Source organism: Podarcis muralis, chromosome 8 (assembly GCF_964188315.1).
Source record: "Podarcis muralis chromosome 8, rPodMur119.hap1.1, whole genome shotgun sequence".
In the NCBI taxonomy this organism is placed as follows: Eukaryota; Metazoa; Chordata; class Lepidosauria; order Squamata; family Lacertidae; genus Podarcis; species Podarcis muralis.
In genome coordinates, this window is record NC_135662.1 from 80,131,798 (window position 1) to 80,148,953 (window position 17,156).

Here is a 17,156-nt window from a genome sequence, read left to right on the forward strand (position 1 = left end):
CTGTTTTGGGCAAAAATTGCTATTTTTCTAGGAAAAGGTGCCAGAACTCACCATGAACGCCTCCCTTGTTCTCTTTTAATGGCAATGGCGCCTACCTGAGAAGTGCCGGAACTTAGTTCCAGTGAGTTCTGGCTGGAAAAAAATAAAGCCCTGGCGAAGATCAACTGTGTTCTTTAATGTTGACATAGGTGGCAAAATCAAACCAAACAGAAATAAACTTATCAGTTTCACATTGACCTTTTTATTTAAAAGTTAACTTTTCTTAAAAGGAGTCAAGGTACAGATCGAGTAGATTTCTCTTTCTGTAGGAAAGGAGATTAAAATTGAACGTATTATGCGGTATTTTAAAGAGGTTAAATGCAAGATTACCAGAGTGACTGGATGTATCATCTATTGTGGCACGGGACAATTTCTGGCTTCCCTGGGAGGGAGGGAATGAAATTTTTAAATGTATCAGTATGTACAATACTAGCAATCCCTGTAGTAAGTAGTAGTACTGTCCATAACAGACACAGGAGCATCTAGACTGTAAGATTAGGCCCATGGTGAACAGAAGCACACTGAAATAAATACGACTAAATTGGTATTACATCTCTGTAAAGAATTGAGATTGGAGGTTTGTTGGTCGCAGGGTTCCTTCAGCTTGCAATCCTTTATCCACTCACTTAGGACTAAGCATCACTGAACTCAGTGGGACTCACTTCTGAGTAGACGTACCTAGATTTGCAACATTGATATATTTTTCCAGATTATAAATTTGGCCACTCTGAAGAATGATTGCTTGATCAATTAACACATCCTCATGAAAATTCAACAGCACTTCAGTACATATTTATCTGAACATACACATTATTGCATGTGATTTTAGCCTAGTACAAAGCTTGTCAAGAAGCAATTTTTGCTCCTTCGATGCACTTCTGTGTGCTATTTTCGTTATGTGCACACTTTATCCTAGTACATGCATTTTTTTGCAGACATTACTTGGCTGTGTACATTCTCTGCAATATTCAGGGAGGTGCAAATGTCAAAGAGTGGTTGTTTTTTCAGTTTGCCTGTTGCTTCAGAATGCGTGAATTAGGTCAGCTCACTGTTAAGTGTGAACTAAATAAATATTATCCCCTATCCCTATGAAAGACATGCTAACCACATATCCAGGGTCAATTGTAGCCAGCTGGAAACTTGTCAGACCCACAGAACAACAGGAGCCTAAAGCTGACTCGAGACAGTACGTGCCTAAGTAGCACCAACTTTGCATGACTGAACATGTGGCTGGGGCTACAGCAGCGCCCCACAACTGTAAAATCCTGATCCTCGAATTTGGAGCAGGGAATATTGGGAAGGGGACACATAGCACATCCCTTTCCTAGAGCAAAAAGCCTTAGAACTGGCCATCTCTCTCCCTACACATTTGCCACATATTAAGTTTCTTCTATAGTAGCCACAGGAAGAAGCAGCAAATATACATGAAGAAATCTAAATTATACGTTCAGAGCCAGAGATCTTGCCAGGGGGTTGTCCTTTTTTAGCTTAAACAGAAACCTAGATGGCTGGCTGCGAGGAAATTGCATAGTGCGTTCTCCTTAGCAGCTTCTCTCTGTTCTTCGGTTGTTACCTCCACCCCGCCAAAAAAAATAACTCTAAAAATCAGCCTTGGGGAACAAGAGAAGCCTGTCTCTTTGAATCCACGTCCCATCCCCTTTCCTGTCTTTCTGGGTTAGGCATTTGTCTTCAAAGGAGCCTCCACCTTCTTCTCCCAACTTCATATCTCCCATAACATCTGAAAGGAACACAGCACTGGAATGGAATCTGAGCTATAGAACTGTTACTGGTGCTGCATTTTATTTTCCTTACATCAGCCGAGAACCTGCAAGTTTCTCCTCATCGCCAAAGGAATCTTCCTTGGGTTTAGATCACAGCCCCTCCAATCCAGGTATGTTCAGGTAGGGCAATAATGCCTCCTAGCCTATCCTGAGGTTAGGACAGCTGCAGTTCTATAAAACTGTGGAGCAAAGGGGGAGAAATGGAGATTCAAGCAGTGACAGGTGTTACACATAATGGCGGTGAATTTTAGGGGCTTTGAGTGTAAGCTACCCATCAGGAACTCTTGGCTTCAGATCTTACCTCTGCTTCAAACGCATTTCACGACTGTAGGCAGACCACTTGCGGTCAGGGGATAACAATAATGATCGACTTTACAGGGTTGCTATTGTTTTTACAAAATAATGTATGTGCTCTGAACACCCGGAAGAGCTATATAAATGCTAATGTGTTGTTACTTAAATTACTGGAACATATTTTGCAAGGGATTAAGATGCTAGATTTTATATATTACGTAGTAGGAAACGAAAAGAATCCTTTTTTATTTTTGAGTCCTCCCACAAAGAGTTCTATACTGTATTCTATAAAAAGAAATAAAGGAATATGACTAATATTCTTTGAAGTGCTTAAGACAATCTTCAGCTAGTGTTACTCAAGTCCTATCTGTTTTGTATGGAGAACATCGTTTTTGAATTGCTGCCACCAAATCATAGCAGATTTGCTACTGAAATTAGCAGGCTATCTGTGCAAATATCAAGAGAGGGACTCAAGATAGGGCATGCTTTCAGATAGATGCTTATTGTGCAAATGGTGATCCTCATGTACACACCAAAATGCCTGTACAGTGGTACCTTGGGTTACATACGCTTCAGGTTACAGACTCCGCTAACCCAGAAATAGTACCTCGGGCGAAGAACTTTACTTCAGGATGAGAACAGAAATTGTGCTCCGGCGGCGCGGCAGCAGCGGGAGGCCCCATTAGCTAAAGTGGTGCTTCAGGTTAAGAACGGACCTCTGGAACGTATTAAGTACTTAACCCGAGGTACCACTGTATCTGGATTTTAAGCTGGATTTACCCTTTCCAGAGGGAATTTGATAAGTAAAAAAAAACACCAACCCATCTGCAAATTAAGCCTGTCTGCAGTTATCCCAAGTACATGTAAAATAAATTGCCATTGTGTACAGTATCTGAATACGTTTGAGTTTCAGAAATGTATGTTCAAACATCTGCTTGGCTACCAAATTCACAGGGTGGCTACTGTTACTATACAGATTTCGCCCCCCTTCCCTTTCTTCAGGGTGCTCAAAGCCCCTCTTCAATTTCGCCCTCACAATAAAGCCTGTGAGACAGGATAATGTGGGAGGTGGCAAATCACCCAGGGTCACTCAGTGTATTTTGACCTTGACTAAGCAATTGTGGCCCAGTTCAAATGCAGCAATATCGGACTAATGAATCATAATTTATTACACCAAGAGGGAACATTGCGACCTGTGCTCGCTTCACTCATGCACCATAATAGAACAGTTCTGTGGTTTGCTAAACCACACAGAGGAATTCAACGTAGCACACAGCAGACTGCTCTGTCAGCACAAGCATTTCTGGTTTTGCCTGCAAGTTTATTAGTTTGGACATAACAAGCAAATATGGCTTAATAGCTCACAACTGGCTGATTGCTCAGTTGGTAGAGCATGAGACTCTTAATCTCAGGGTCATGCGTTTCAGAGGCGTGGCGGGTGGCAGGAGGGCCATGGCCCTGGGCACAGAATTCGGAGGGGGCAATCAAGTGCCCCCAGGACAGGCTCCCTCATTGAGGCCAGAACTGTGGCAAGGAAGCCAGCATGCCTGCCCGCCAGCATGGCCCCCCACACCCTGGGCTCCAGCAACCCACGCTACACCACTGGTGGGTTGGGGCCCCATGGTGGGCAAAAGATTCCTGTATTGGACTAAATGACCTTTTCAACACTGCAACTCTATGATTCTGTGACTGTATGACAGAAGTGCTGAAGCCAGGTGCACAAAGGGAGGGGTGTGCAGACACAAAGCCCATTGTCAGTCTCTTAGAGTGACTGCTGCGGGGGTGAGAGGCGATTTTGTATGTAAAAATTAATGCTAATAGTACCCCAGCTAAAGGATACTAAGGCTAGATCTAAAAAAGGTAAAGGGACCCCTGACGATTAGGTCCAGTCGTGACCGACTCTGGGATTGCGGTGCTCATCTCGCTTTATTGGCCAAGGGAGCCGGCGTACAGCTGCCGGGTCATGTGGCCAGCATGACTAAGCCACTTCTGGCGAACCAGAGCAGCGCACAGAAATACCGTTTACCTTCCCGCCGGAGCGGTACCTATTTATCTACTTGCACTTTGACGTGCTTTCAAACAGCTAGGTTGGCAGGAGCTGGGACCAAGCAACGGGAGCTCACCCCGTTACAGGGATTCGAACTTAGGCTCTGTGGTTTAACCCACAGTGCCACCCACATCCCAGACTAGATCTACACAGCTATAAAAAAAAAGTTCTGAAAATGCGCTGCAAAAAAACGTTCTAAAGCTCATAAATGAAAATATCATTGAGTTGTGATCAATGGGGAAAGGAAATTCACACAGCTGACATTTTCAGTTTGAGGCTGCAATCCCATTAACATTTACCAGGGGAGAAGCTGCACTGTACTCAGTGAAACAAATAAGTTTGCACTGTAACCGGTGTAAGAAAGAAGATGGCATATTTTTTGCTGGAGTCAATCAGGAGAGAGCCACAAGAAATTGATTCAAATTGTGGGGATGTTTATACCTGAAAGCACTGTATAAATACCCGCAGGTTGTGTGCTTATTTCTTCTAGATACATTTATCCCATTATCAAATTGTGGGGATGTTTATACCTGAAAGCACTGTATAAATACCCGCAGGTTGTGTGCTTATTTCTTCTAGATACATTTATCCCATTTTTTCTTCCACTAGAGGGACTCAATGCATCTAAAAGCATAGAAGTACAAAGGGAAGAGGCAGCAAAGAGTTTGACTAGCCGAATAAATACAAAAAAGCTTAAGGAAAGGCTGGAATAGCCCCAAGCTAGGTTGATTCAAATATGGATCACACAGCTGTTATCATCTGCTGCTCTTTGGCCCATTTCCCTTTTAATGGGCATGAAAATATTTGTCCACCATGCAGGGATAATTGCATTTAATCATTAATGTGCATACGCTGTGACATAGCTGTCAACTTACAGATTTGAAAATAAGGGACCCCGCCCATCTGCCTGAGCCTCCCCACCCATCTGATTGGGTTGCTCCAGCCACTCTGGGTGGCTCCCAACATATATAAAAACATATATAAAACATATATAAAAACACAATAAAACACTAAACATTAAAAAAACTTCCCTATATTCAGATGCATTCAGATGTCTTCTAAAGGTTGTAGAGTTATTTATCTCATTGGCTTGTGGGTGGCATAACTCCATACCCTCCCACATTTCTCCAATTAAAATAGGGATGTCCTAAGGAAAAGTGGGACATTCCAGGATCAAATTTGAAACCGGGACAGCTTCTGTAAATCCGGGGCTGTCCCTGGAAAACAGGGACACTTGGAGGGTTTGTGATCACAAGATGTGGCACACGCACGCCATCTGAATGGCAATGCCCAGCAATCTGGGGGAGCCCTTAACGGTCAGGGGTCCCTTTACCTTTGCGTTTGGCTAATTGACATCCAATGCCCTTTTAAAATGTGTTGCGGAGTGGGGGATTATTGAGGGTTTATTATTATTATTATTATTATTATTATTATTATTATTATTATTATTATGTATTCTGTGTTCTACATTATGCTTTTATGCATAGCTGTCAACTTTTCCCTTTTCTTGCGAGGAATCCTATTCGGAATAAGGGAATTTCCCTTTAAAAAAGGGAAAAGTTGACAGCTATGCTTTTATGTTGTGAACCACCCTAAGACCTGCAGGTAAATAATTTGAATAATAATAATAACAACAACAAGATGCTTCCAATGGCAACTATTACAATTGCAAGAATGTAGCAACTAGCCATCAATAATGTAAGGACAGGCCTGCTTCCAGCATATGCCTCTCTTAATTGCAGATATATGCCTTGCCCCGTATTCCTAGTCAGCAATTTGTATGAATTCCAAGGTATTCAGTGTTCAAATTACTATTAGCGCAGATTACAACAACTTTTTCACTAAGGTCTCTTACATCAGGCCTGCTGGCTGGAGGCAGCTGAATTGACAATTACCATGTTTTCATCATTTGCTTAATAGCACTCATCTGCCTTTGAAGTGGGACCCCACCTTTCAGTCTTATTAAAGTGCAATGTTTTTTCAAGCATTGCCGCTTTGATGCACCCTGTCCTTTGGCCGCCCACTCAACAGGCCCTCAGGTTGGCATGTCGATTTTCAACTACAGTTTTCTGCAGGACTTGATCTCCTTCCACAGGCAGGGCCTGTAAGACAGAGCTATTCCGCCTGGCCTTCAGTTTGAATTAGCCTGATCCTCTATTCCCTTTTCCCTTTCCTCTTCTATGAAGAAACCCTTTCTTGGGACCCCACATTTAAATTCCTCCTTGGACTCCTTGCCGGCCCTAGTAGGACCAACTTGGCCAGTTAGCCCTGGTGATCATTTGATGTCTACTGACTGGGCCCCCCCCCCCAAAAAAAAGACTCCTGAATTTTATTGATATTGATGATTCATTTTATGCTGTTTTATGCTGTTTTAAAGTCACATTTTAATCAATGTTTTATATTTGCTGTTAGCCGCCCTGAGCCCGGTTTTTAAATCGGGAAGGGCGGAGTATAAATAAAAATTTATTATTATTATTTATTATTCTGTTAGGAGACGCGGGTGGCCCTGTGGGTAAAACCTCAGCGCCTAGGACTTGCCGATCGCATGGTCGGCGGTTCGAATCCCCGCGGCGGGGTGAGTTCCCGTCATTCGGTCCCAGCTCCTGCCCACCTAGCAGTTCGAAAGCACCCCTAAGTGCAAGTAGATAAATAGGTACCGCTTTATAGCGGGAAGGTAAACGGCGTTTCCGTGTGCTGCTCTGGTGCCGGTTCACCAGAGCAGCTTCGTCAAGCTGGCCACGTGACCCGGAAGTGTCTCCGGACAGCGCTGGCTCCCGGCCTCTAGAGTGAGATGAGCGCACAACCCTAGAGTCTGTCAAGACTGGCCCGTACGGGCAGGGGTACCTTTACCTTTTTATTATTCTGTTATTCATTATGTCTGTTCCCAGTTTGTATACTTCAAAGACACTAGAACTTACTTTCATCAATTTTCACAATCACTACAGCTACTAGTAATCTTTGTTTTAATATTGGTGTGTGTATAGAACTATGCTGCAAAGAAGGAGGCTTTAAAAAACAACCCCCTTCCTCACTTTTGACTTTTACATGAGTTGCTGCTGGCACAGTATTCAAGGTGTCCCTTTAAATTTGTCCTTGGCACTTTGGTCTGAACTTACTTTTGTTTCCCATACTGTGCTTTCTTCTTTTTCCCAATCTAATGAAGTCCTTGATTAGTTGCATCCGATGTGCTTGAGAAAACACGCAGTGTTTTTTCTCCAGCAGGTACTCAAGGGTACTCAGTACCAGCACCTCTTTTTGCTGTTGTTAAAAAGTGTGGCACTTACTGTGACAACTTTCTGGTGAGTACTGGAACCTATTTTTCTAGGGGGGGAAGCACTGACGACACCTGTTGTGTTTCTGCTGTTGTGAGGGGTTCTATTCAGGGGGTTAAATAATACCATATTTACGTGAACTGAACGTGTCATCAAATCTAACGGGCACCTCAATTTTCAAAACACTGAAACGAAAAATGTATTTGCTGGCGAATGCAAATGTGTCATCAAATCTAATGCGCACCCTAATTTTATTAAGTATTTTGGGCAAAAATGGTGTGCATTACATTCAAGAAAATACGGTAGTTAGACTGAAGAAGCCAGTATAAGTCGCAATTTCAGCTGAATCTGGGGAAACCACTTGAAGCATCTATTGTGTTGAGCAATTTCAATTGCTTTTGTTCCGATTTGCTCATTGCCAACAGCTGAAAGTCTGCAAATTTTGATAACAAACCTGATTTGCAATGGGGGGTTGAATAATTTTGATTGCAAGTGTATGTGTAAATAAACCCTATGTCATAAAGTTACCACAGCCTCTTCTGAGACTCATTTTCAAAGGAAACAAATCCTGGAACCCCTGGAATTTCACACCACTCAAGAGATTAGGGTGGCGTGCAGCAATATATTTCTGTTGCTCCGTGCGGGTCAATTTCGTTTTTTTTAACAATAGCTTCTTTTTGTTTATATTTGACTAATTACATTTTGTTTACATTTCAGTTTTTTGTAATGAGTAGTCAGGATTTACCTTTCCAATATGATGTTGGAAGAAGAAGCACTTACACGGGGCGTGGCCAAGATGTGCAAGTTGATAACATCAAAGCATATGTTTGCCAACCTCCTTCCAACACGGACAAAGCTGTGATTGTGATTCACGACATATATGGATGGCAATTCCCAGATACCAGATACATTGCTGATATGGTCGCAGCTAAAGGATACATGTGAGCAATTGGTTCTTTTTAACCTTCCTCAATCTCTACGTTATGGTTGCAAGGCCAGAAATTTGACCTGGCTTGTGATTTTCACACAGAAAAGTTATCCGTCACCTCTTGTCTGAATGTTTTCCTGAAAGGCATTAGTCTCATTAAAAAAGTACATTAAGAAATATTACCTGAAATGTGGGCACTTAATGCAGGGCAGGAAATTCCAGGGCAGGGAATTTAAAATGTCTATATAAGGCCTTGCGCGCCATTGTTCTGGGTTCTTCCTTCCTCCTGCGATGTGGCGAGTGAGGACCCTGTTGCAACAGATCAATAAAGATCAGGCTTACTAGCTGCTTTGCTTTTCAATATTCTCTGGTTGGCCTCTGTTGTTTTCTCCTACCAATAGGGAACCTATGTAAGGACTCTATATGGGCTCTTGGATACCCCATAAGGGAAAAGGGCAGATTTTTGTTTACAACAGGGTTCAGTAGGGCTTTTCATAGCAGTGCTGCATAATCCTGTCCCTTCCTCAGAGAAAGTGAGTTCCAGTCGGTGGTGAAGCTGGGCTTTGCTGGGGGCCTTGACTAGCAAAGGTCCACTTCAAACACCACCACAACACTGTTTTCACCTAGCACAGGGTATGCAAAAAGTTCAAAGATACGGTGTTATGTACTGAGTTGAATAGGATCCAAAAGGCAGCAGTCTGATTGGTCCTAGAACAATAGGATCCAAAATGCAGCAGTCTGATTGGTCCTAGAACAATGCAGCAGTATGATTGGTCTGCAGGAGCCACCCAATCCAGCTCCAGATGGAAGTGAATCCACAATCTGATTGGCCTACAGGAGAATTCTGGAATTAGCCAATCACGTGCAGCCCATTGTGTAAATAATGTATATAAAGCAGATACTTTGGGGAAACTTTCATTCCTCCTCACCACTATGAGCTGAATAAAGAGCATGAAATCCACTCTCGACTCTGAGTATATTTCAGATACTGTGAGGGAGCTCTCTGCTTATATGCTCTTTTGGGTGAAGGGGTCCCACTGAGGATATTTTCCCCAATAACTACTAGACTACTAATACCCATGCTAAACATATAGCAAAGCACTGAGTTAGGTGCAGAGTCTAGATATGAAGGGTTTAGCAACAGGCAGAGCCAATTGGAGGGTGACTCAGGAGGACCTTATCCACAGGGCCCTCATTTTTTTGGCATTCGGCAAGTTTCACAACTTGTTTTTATGTGCAACGGAGCAACACAACTTCTCAGCTTAGAAGTGCAAATTTGTTAATTGATACAAGATGGTGTGGTGTCATATTGAAGAATATAAAATGTTCGTTCATATAATGGAACCTCGGTTGTCTCACGCTTCGGAAGCCGAACGATTCGGAACCCGAATGCCGACAACCCGGAAGTGAATGCTTTCCGTTTTCAAACGTGCCTCGGAAGTCGAACGGCTTCCGAGGTGCGTTTCTCCATTTTTTAAAAGGAGTTTGCCGACCGGCAATTGCATCTCAGCTGTCAAACATTTTGGAAGTTGAACAGTGCTCCGGAATGGATTATGTTTGACAACCGAGGTTCCACTGTATTCATAAAAATGTATCTGCTCTTACGCCACAAATCAACTAATATACGAACCACTCCTTTCTCAGTGCCTTATTTTGTTTTTGTGTTGTCATTTTTTGAATTATTATTTTGACTACGGGCCCCAAAAGGTAGAAGTGGCCCAGGCTTCTCTGGGCCTCAGAGTGGACCTGCCTGAAAACTTTCTGCCCTGTCCTTTCATTGAGTCCTTTCGCCTTGCTGGAATGTGTCATTGAACTGTGACAGTGCCTCTTCTTTTCCTGCATATGGAACTGTTGCAAATGCAAGCCACACACCAATTGTGTAATGATCTAGAATAAGAATTTGAAGCACAAACACTCTAGAGGTTAAAACAACTTCATGAAAATAAATGCCTTTAATATGTGAATTATTAACTGCTGTACATTGGATGAATGTTGGCTGGATGCCACAATGATCTGAGGTGGTGTCAATGAGAGTTACGTATTTCATTATTGCTAATCACAGCACACAGGGAGGGAGTTTTTGCAAAGATTGTCACTGGGGAGATAAGGGTAAAACTTTCCTGCATGCTGCAATCTCTATGCATAGACTTAAAATGACATATATATTTTTAAAGGGAACTGAACAGGTCATAGGTAACATCTGTCTGCTATTCTATACAGAACCATATGCCCAGATTTCTTCCTGGGAAAAGAACCATGGAAAACTACTGATCGTTGGCAGAATTTTGCGGACTGGTTAAAGCACCGAGATCCCACAAAGGTGGACAAGTAAGACTAACATTTATTCCAAAGCTATAACTAATAGATGTAGCTAAGGGGACAACATAAGGTTAATTCACCATCGACAGGAGAATTGAATTTTGGGAGGGGCACTGACATACCCTCCAACATTTCTCCGATGAAAATAGGGACGTCCCATTTCAGAATGATAATTTAACTATTAATACCCCACACATCTTACTGGGTTGCCCCAGCCACTCTGGGCAGCTTCCAGCATATATAAAAGCACAATAAAACATTTTTTTTAGAAAAACTTCCCTATACAGGATTGCCTTCAGACAACTCAGGAGTCGGATAACGCCATACCCTCTAATATTGCTCCAATGAAAATAGGGACATTCTAAGGAAAAGTGGGTCAAATCAGAAACTTGGAGGGCTTCTCTAAACCAGGGACATCCCTTGGGTCTGTACTGATTGACCTATGCAATATGATCCTAATCATACTTATTCAGCGGTCAATCCTGCTGAGATCAATGGAACTTACATCCAAGAAAGTCTGCATAGGATTTTAGGCTAAACAGTGGCAGACTTGAGGCTCTCAGATTTCAGCAGCACCCTGCGTGTTGCTATAATTTGACACGCACCACCTCTGTTATTCCTTAACAGACTTATTAACTCCCCTTCATGGTTTACACATTCTTTTGGCATTCATTTTAGTATCATCAACCCTTGTCACTCTTCCATGTTCAGTTGTTCCTCTTACAAGTGTGTAAAAAATGAGGAATAGCACCAGATATCCATTTTCATAGAGAAATTAAGCATTCTTTCCTGTGTTTATACTTCTATAAAATTCCAAATGGTGCCTCTGTTGGTCGCCAGTTGTGGGCAAGCCCACACTTTTACAAGGGCATGTGCCATTCAAAGCAAATGATTTCATTTAAAATCAGTTCCGATAATTTAGTGGATAACCCGGCATCTTCCTGAGTGGGTCAGTGCTTTTTTAACAGCAGGTGAAGGTGGGAAAGCAAGTTATGATAATATTGCATTCTTTTTTTTAATGTGTATGTAGATGTCTTAGTTCCCTTTTGTTCATGGTTGTAGGACAGCTGCTATTTTCATGAAGTATCTTAAGGAGCAGTACAATGCAATGAAAATCGGTGTCATTGGATTTTCTTGGGGTGGAATGGCTGTACATCACTTGATGTTGACAAATCCTGATTTTCAAGCTGGGGTATCCCTCTATGGTAATGACAAATGTTTGTAAACCTGAGCAGGCTCATATGTTTTTGTGCACTGAAACATTTGTAGTCTAAGTCTGTGTAAGGATGAGCTGCAGCATTCATTATGGCTATTTATTTCAGCAACATATGCTTCGTTCTCTCACTGTTCAAACAAGGGGGATAAGGATGCAATCCTATGTGCCTGCCTAACTTCTTGTGGGAGGGAGTTCCATAGGGTTCGGCCCACAACACCTCTTTTTTTCTTCCACGAGTCTGGAGGGAGGTTCTGTTGAGTTGAGTTCCACTTTCACAGAAGTTCAGTTTAGCATCACATATGAGCCAGGGTTGCTGATTTGCAACAAACAGTGAATAGTTGCTGTTATGTACTGAAGTTCTCACCCTGGGCCAGCAGGGGGATACTGTAGATAGTTATGCAAATGAAGGATTGAAAGTGACGTTCAGTGATTGGATAGTTTTAGAAAGTTGTTACAGTAACAAGGTACTGGAGCTCTATATAAGCAGGCTGACTGAGCCCTTCAGTTCAGTTCTGTTCTGGCCTCTGAATAAAGAAGAGCTGTTTGAAGAATCGCTGTGTCGTCTGATATGTTCGCCCACAACTTAACAGTTGCTAAACAAACTAACTCAATAAACTTTTTCTTTCAAGTGTGCCTCTTATCTGGGATCTCAGCCATCAAACAGTAAAAATTATCCTACAAGGAAAATATAGGATTTTCCTGGCATTTGATTGCTATAGTGGCACAAATCATTACTTATAACACTGCAAATTAAGCTGATGGGGCATTATTGTTTTTTAACTGCTGCCCTTGAGAACATGAGAAAGAACAGATGAGAGATACATACAGCTGAAGTAAATAGAAGCCTTTGTTCTCTATTGACCTTGAAGAACATACTACTTGATTTAACCTCTTTCTTTAAATATGCTTTAGGAATCATCAGAGACTCTGAAAGTAGGTATAATTTGCTGAATCCTACCTTTTTCATGTTTGGTGGAAAAGATCACACCATTTCTTCTGATCAGGTAAGCTATTGCACAGTGAAGTCTCTGGCAGAGGGGCCAAGGCATGGTGACATTGCCATAAACACAATCGCTTGGGATTTAAAGAGGCTTTGGCTTTATTAATCACAGGTGTCAGCAGGTTTTGGCGCAGACATCAGGTGTATATCTTGAATCAACCAATCTACTGGTAGATTATTTGGGAAGGTTAAGGTAAAAGGTAAAGGTACCCCTGACCGTTTGGTCCAGTTGCAGACAACTCTGGGGTTGCAGCCCTCATCTTGCTCTGTAGGCCGAGAAGCTGGCCACAGACAGCTTCCGGGTCATGTGGCCAGCATGACTAAGCCTCATCTGGCGAACCAGAGCAATGCATGGAAATGCCGTTTACCTTCCCGCCGGAGCGGTACCTATTTATCTACTTGCACTTTGACATGCTTTTGAACTGCTAGGTGGGCAGGAGCTGGGACCGAGCAACGGAAGCTCACCCCGTTGTGGGGATTCGAACCACCGACTTTCTGATCGGCAAGCCCTAGGCCCTGTGGTTTAGACTACAGCGCCACCCGCGTCCCCCACAGTGCCACCCGCGTTAAGGACTGTTCATTAAATTGGAGTGATGCCTCCCAAATCACCATTTTGGGAGTGCTATGGCCCATAAGCCCCTGTCTGGGCATCTGTACAAAAGCACCTCCGCCTAGATTCCTTTAATGGGATACCTTGATTCCTTCGAGTGGTGGGGTGACTCTGGACACCCTCACCCACCTAGACTAAGGATTCAACTCAGTGTTTTATCCACCATCAAGATGTGGCAATTGCTAGGAGGAAGGCAAAAAAACCGAACACACTCATATAGGTCCAATTTGTCTGAAGGCAAATTCCTCCCTGGCGACTGAAGACTTCCATAGCAAGGTCTGATGCATGCCTACCCTCAGAATGTGTAGTGTATCCAACATCAGCTGAGACTTAGGCTTGGGTAACTACAACTAATCCAGAATGCAACAGCTAGACAGGTGACTGGGGGCGACCGCCAAGACCACATAACACCAGACTTGAAAGACCTACATTGGCACCTAGTACGCTTCCGAGCACAATTCAAAGTGTTGGTGTTGACCTTTAGAGCCCTAAACGGCCTCGGTCCTGTATACCTGAAGGAGCGTCTCCACCCCCATCATTCTGCCTGGACACTGAGGTCCAGCGCTGAGGGCCTTCTGGCGGTTCTCTCACTGCGAGAAGCTAAGCTGCAGGGAACCAGGCAGAGGGCCTTCTCGGTAGTGGCGCCCGCCCCGTGGAATGCCCTCCCACCAGATGTCAAAGAGATAAACAACTTTCGGACATTTAGAAGACATCTGAAGGCAGCCCTGTTCAGGGAAGTTTTTAATGTGTGACATTTTAATGTATTTTTAATCTTTGTTGGAAGCCACCCAGAGTGGCTGGGGAAACCCAGCCAGATGGGCAGGGTACAAATAACAAATTATTTAGCGTCCATTGTCTTCCAATTCAAACTTCCTTGATGCTTGAAATTGCCTCTTGAGTACAAGCTGCAAGTCTTCTGTAATGAGGAACAGGCAGCCTCTATGCGCTTAGCCCTACTTTTCTGTTTTAATATTATTTTGCATCTGTTTCTGTCAAGAAGAGGCATTGCCACAAATGGAAAAGGAACCATACTGGTGTGTTAAAGGAGCAGGGCAGAGAATGAAAAACTAACCATACTTGATACAGGTGGAAAAGAATAAGAGAGGGAGGCAGGCTGGCAGGAAGGCAAAGACAACATTAGGTCTGCTCCAGTGAGACTGTCTCCATCTTCCACCTCTTCCACCCCACCCCTGGGCAAATTTCGCATTTTATATTGTTTATTTGTTTTAGTACATATATTAAAGTTGTAAACTGCCTTGGTTGCCTTGGCATTAAAATGGTGGATTTTATTTATATATATTTTTTAAAAATAATTGCACTCTGGCATGGTAGAATTTATTATTGCTTAATTGTAGTTATGGCAACACTAGATTTAAAGAAAAATCTTGAAGGAATTCAGATTAAAAGGGAGCAAATTTGGAAGTTTTGATTCTTAACTTTTGTAGATATCTAATGAAATTGATTGTGTGTTACAGGTCACTTTGTTGGAGGGAAAACTGGCAGAATACTGTAGAGTGCCCTTTAAAGTCAAAGTCTATCCTGGACAAGAACATGGCTTTGCTCAGTTAAAGCCCGAAGACATGAAGCCTGAAGATCAGCCTTACATAGAGGAGGCAAGAATGGATATGATTGACTGGCTGAATAGATACATTATGTTTTGAAACTTGAATATGTCACATTATTTCCTCGCACCCCCAACCAAAAAAATGCAATTTGTTTCCCCCCTCTAAAATATTTCTAGATTGTGGTGCTATCTATCGGAGAAAAGAGAAGATATACTTTAGAGAACTTTCAGTAATAAATTATGAAATATTTATAATGGAAGGTCCTTGAAATCATTGTCTGGCACACAAAGATACGAGCATTCGGTATTGGAAGTGTGCATGCCTTATAATGAACTTTATATTCTAAGGCTACCTTAAAACTTATTCTTCTTTTTCCCCATTTTATGTGTCCCATTTCCTTCCCACCCCCCGAAAATAAAAATGTTCAGGATCTGTAAATGCATTATATACTAGCCATATTTTGGGCCTTAGGCAATGTACACACTAGCAGCTTAAAATGGAATAAGGTTGTTTCCCATACACTCACACCGAGTTTCAAATCACATTTCTACATTGCTGTATAAACCAGGGAGGGCGTGGAGACAATATCTGAGGCAACCAGGACAGTGCACAGTATTCCAAATGCAAGTTTCGCCACAGATTTGTATAATGGCGTTATATGATACCGGCAGTTTTGTTTTCTGTTCCTTTCCTAACGACCCCTGGCATGGAATCTGTTTTTCTTCAGAGCCGCCGCAGGGTTGACAACTTCTATCTACTTACAACCCCAAGGTCTCATTCCTGATCAGTCACTGCCAGGTCAGACCCGATAAGCATATATGTGAAATAAATAAAGAGAGGTCTGATACGCTGTTTCGCATTCACACCTCATTCCCTTGCCGCCATTGCCAGTCATCTGACAGGTCGGCAGACTGAACTGCTTAACTGCTTTGTACTGAGTTGGAAAGGATCCAAAAGGCAGCAGTCTGATTGGTCCTAGAACAATAGGATCCAAAATGCAGCAGTCTGATTGGTCCTAGAACAATAGGATTCAGAATGCAGCAGTCTGATTGGTCCTAGAACAATGCAGCAGTATGATTGGTCTGCAGCAGCCACCCAATCCAGCTCCAGATGGAAGTGAATCCACAATCTGATTGGCCTACAGGAGAATTCCGGAATTAGCCAATCACATGCAGCCCATTGTGTAAATAATGTATATAAAGCAGATACTTTGGGGGAACTTTCATTCCTCCTCCCACTATGAGCTGAATAAAGAGCATGAAATCCACTCTCGACTCCGAGTATATTTCATGCTTCCTGCAGGGATTGGGTTGATTGCCTCATGGGGCACTAGTGGATGTAGTTGATCCAGTGCTTAAGGGCTCTCCTGCCCAACAGCCAATGCCAGGGGAGGAAATCTGTTTCCTGCTTTCTGCAAGGATCCGCTGCTCACATGAGCATGCAGCCAATCCAGTGGGCAAACCCTCTCCCACCCATTATCAGATAGAAGAGAGGAGAGTCCCAGTGGATCCACAAAGGTTCCTCTCCCCACTCCCACATGAACACCCCGTGAGGAGCAGCCCAACCAGCGGACAAAGCTTCACCCACCCAACAGCTGATAGGAGACTCACAGCAGATGAACATAGCTGTCAACTGTCCCTTATCTGGCGGGAAACTCCCTTATCCCAGCGCCGTGTCCCACTGCTGTCCCTTATTGATGATGTCCCTTAAATTTCCCGGGTTTCAAAGGAAGCAGCTCCTCTCCCTCCCTCCCTGCCAGCCAGGGAGGAGGGAGGCTCCAACTGTGTTGCTTGGCTGCGTTGCTCACCCAATAAGGAGTCTAAGAACGACTGGGGGGTGGAGCTTGCATGCCTTGTGCCAATCAAATCGGCCGCATTGCCTGGGGACTCGCCTTTGCTCAGCGCTTCCCAGCGGAGAGGTGATGGTGGTTTTCCTTGCTGCATCCCCTTTGCCGGGTTGCTGTGCTGTGGGAACCACCACTTGAGGCTTCGTTTGGCCGCTGGCTGGGCTTTCTGCCTTTGGCTCAGAGGGGCTCAGAAGTTGAACATACCTGTGCCCAGAAAATCCCTTATTTTGGCTGCTGAT

At 43.3% G+C, this 17,156-nt stretch overlaps 1 protein-coding gene across 2 annotated transcripts; it reads left to right on the top strand.

The window, feature by feature from the left end:
- The first annotated feature begins 1,374 nt into the window (after positions 1–1,374).
- On the top strand, positions 1,375–16,452 carry LOC114600090 (carboxymethylenebutenolidase homolog). 2 transcript variants are annotated; one of them, XM_028735832.2, is made up of 7 exons: positions 1,375–1,930; positions 7,381–7,460; positions 8,151–8,374; positions 10,582–10,689; positions 11,743–11,885; positions 12,809–12,900; positions 14,982–16,452. In XM_028735832.2, exons 3-7 carry the CDS (start codon positions 8,160–8,162, stop codon positions 15,165–15,167), a joined length of 744 nt encoding a protein of 247 aa, XP_028591665.2. In that variant the 5' UTR covers positions 1,375–1,930; positions 7,381–7,460; positions 8,151–8,159; the 3' UTR covers positions 15,168–16,452. The 2 variants fall into 2 exon arrangements, with proteins under 2 accessions (XP_028591665.2, XP_028591666.2); XM_028735833.2 differs by having other exon boundaries at positions 7,384–7,460.
- Positions 16,453–17,156: the final 704 nt, after the last annotated feature.

What these genes read in the sequence shown, in the direction of transcription:
- LOC114600090 (XM_028735832.2), top strand. Translation starts at nt 8,160, where the DNA reads ATGAGTAGTCAGGATTTACCTTTCCAATATGATGTTGGAAGAAGAAGC. An exon ending in AGCTGGGGTATCCCTCTATG is followed by an intron (nt 11,886 to 12,808) that starts GTAATGACAAAT and finishes AATATGCTTTAG; the next exon opens with GAATCATCAGAGACTCTGAA. An exon ending in ACACCATTTCTTCTGATCAG is followed by an intron (nt 12,901 to 14,981) that starts GTAAGCTATTGC and finishes TGTGTGTTACAG; the next exon opens with GTCACTTTGTTGGAGGGAAA.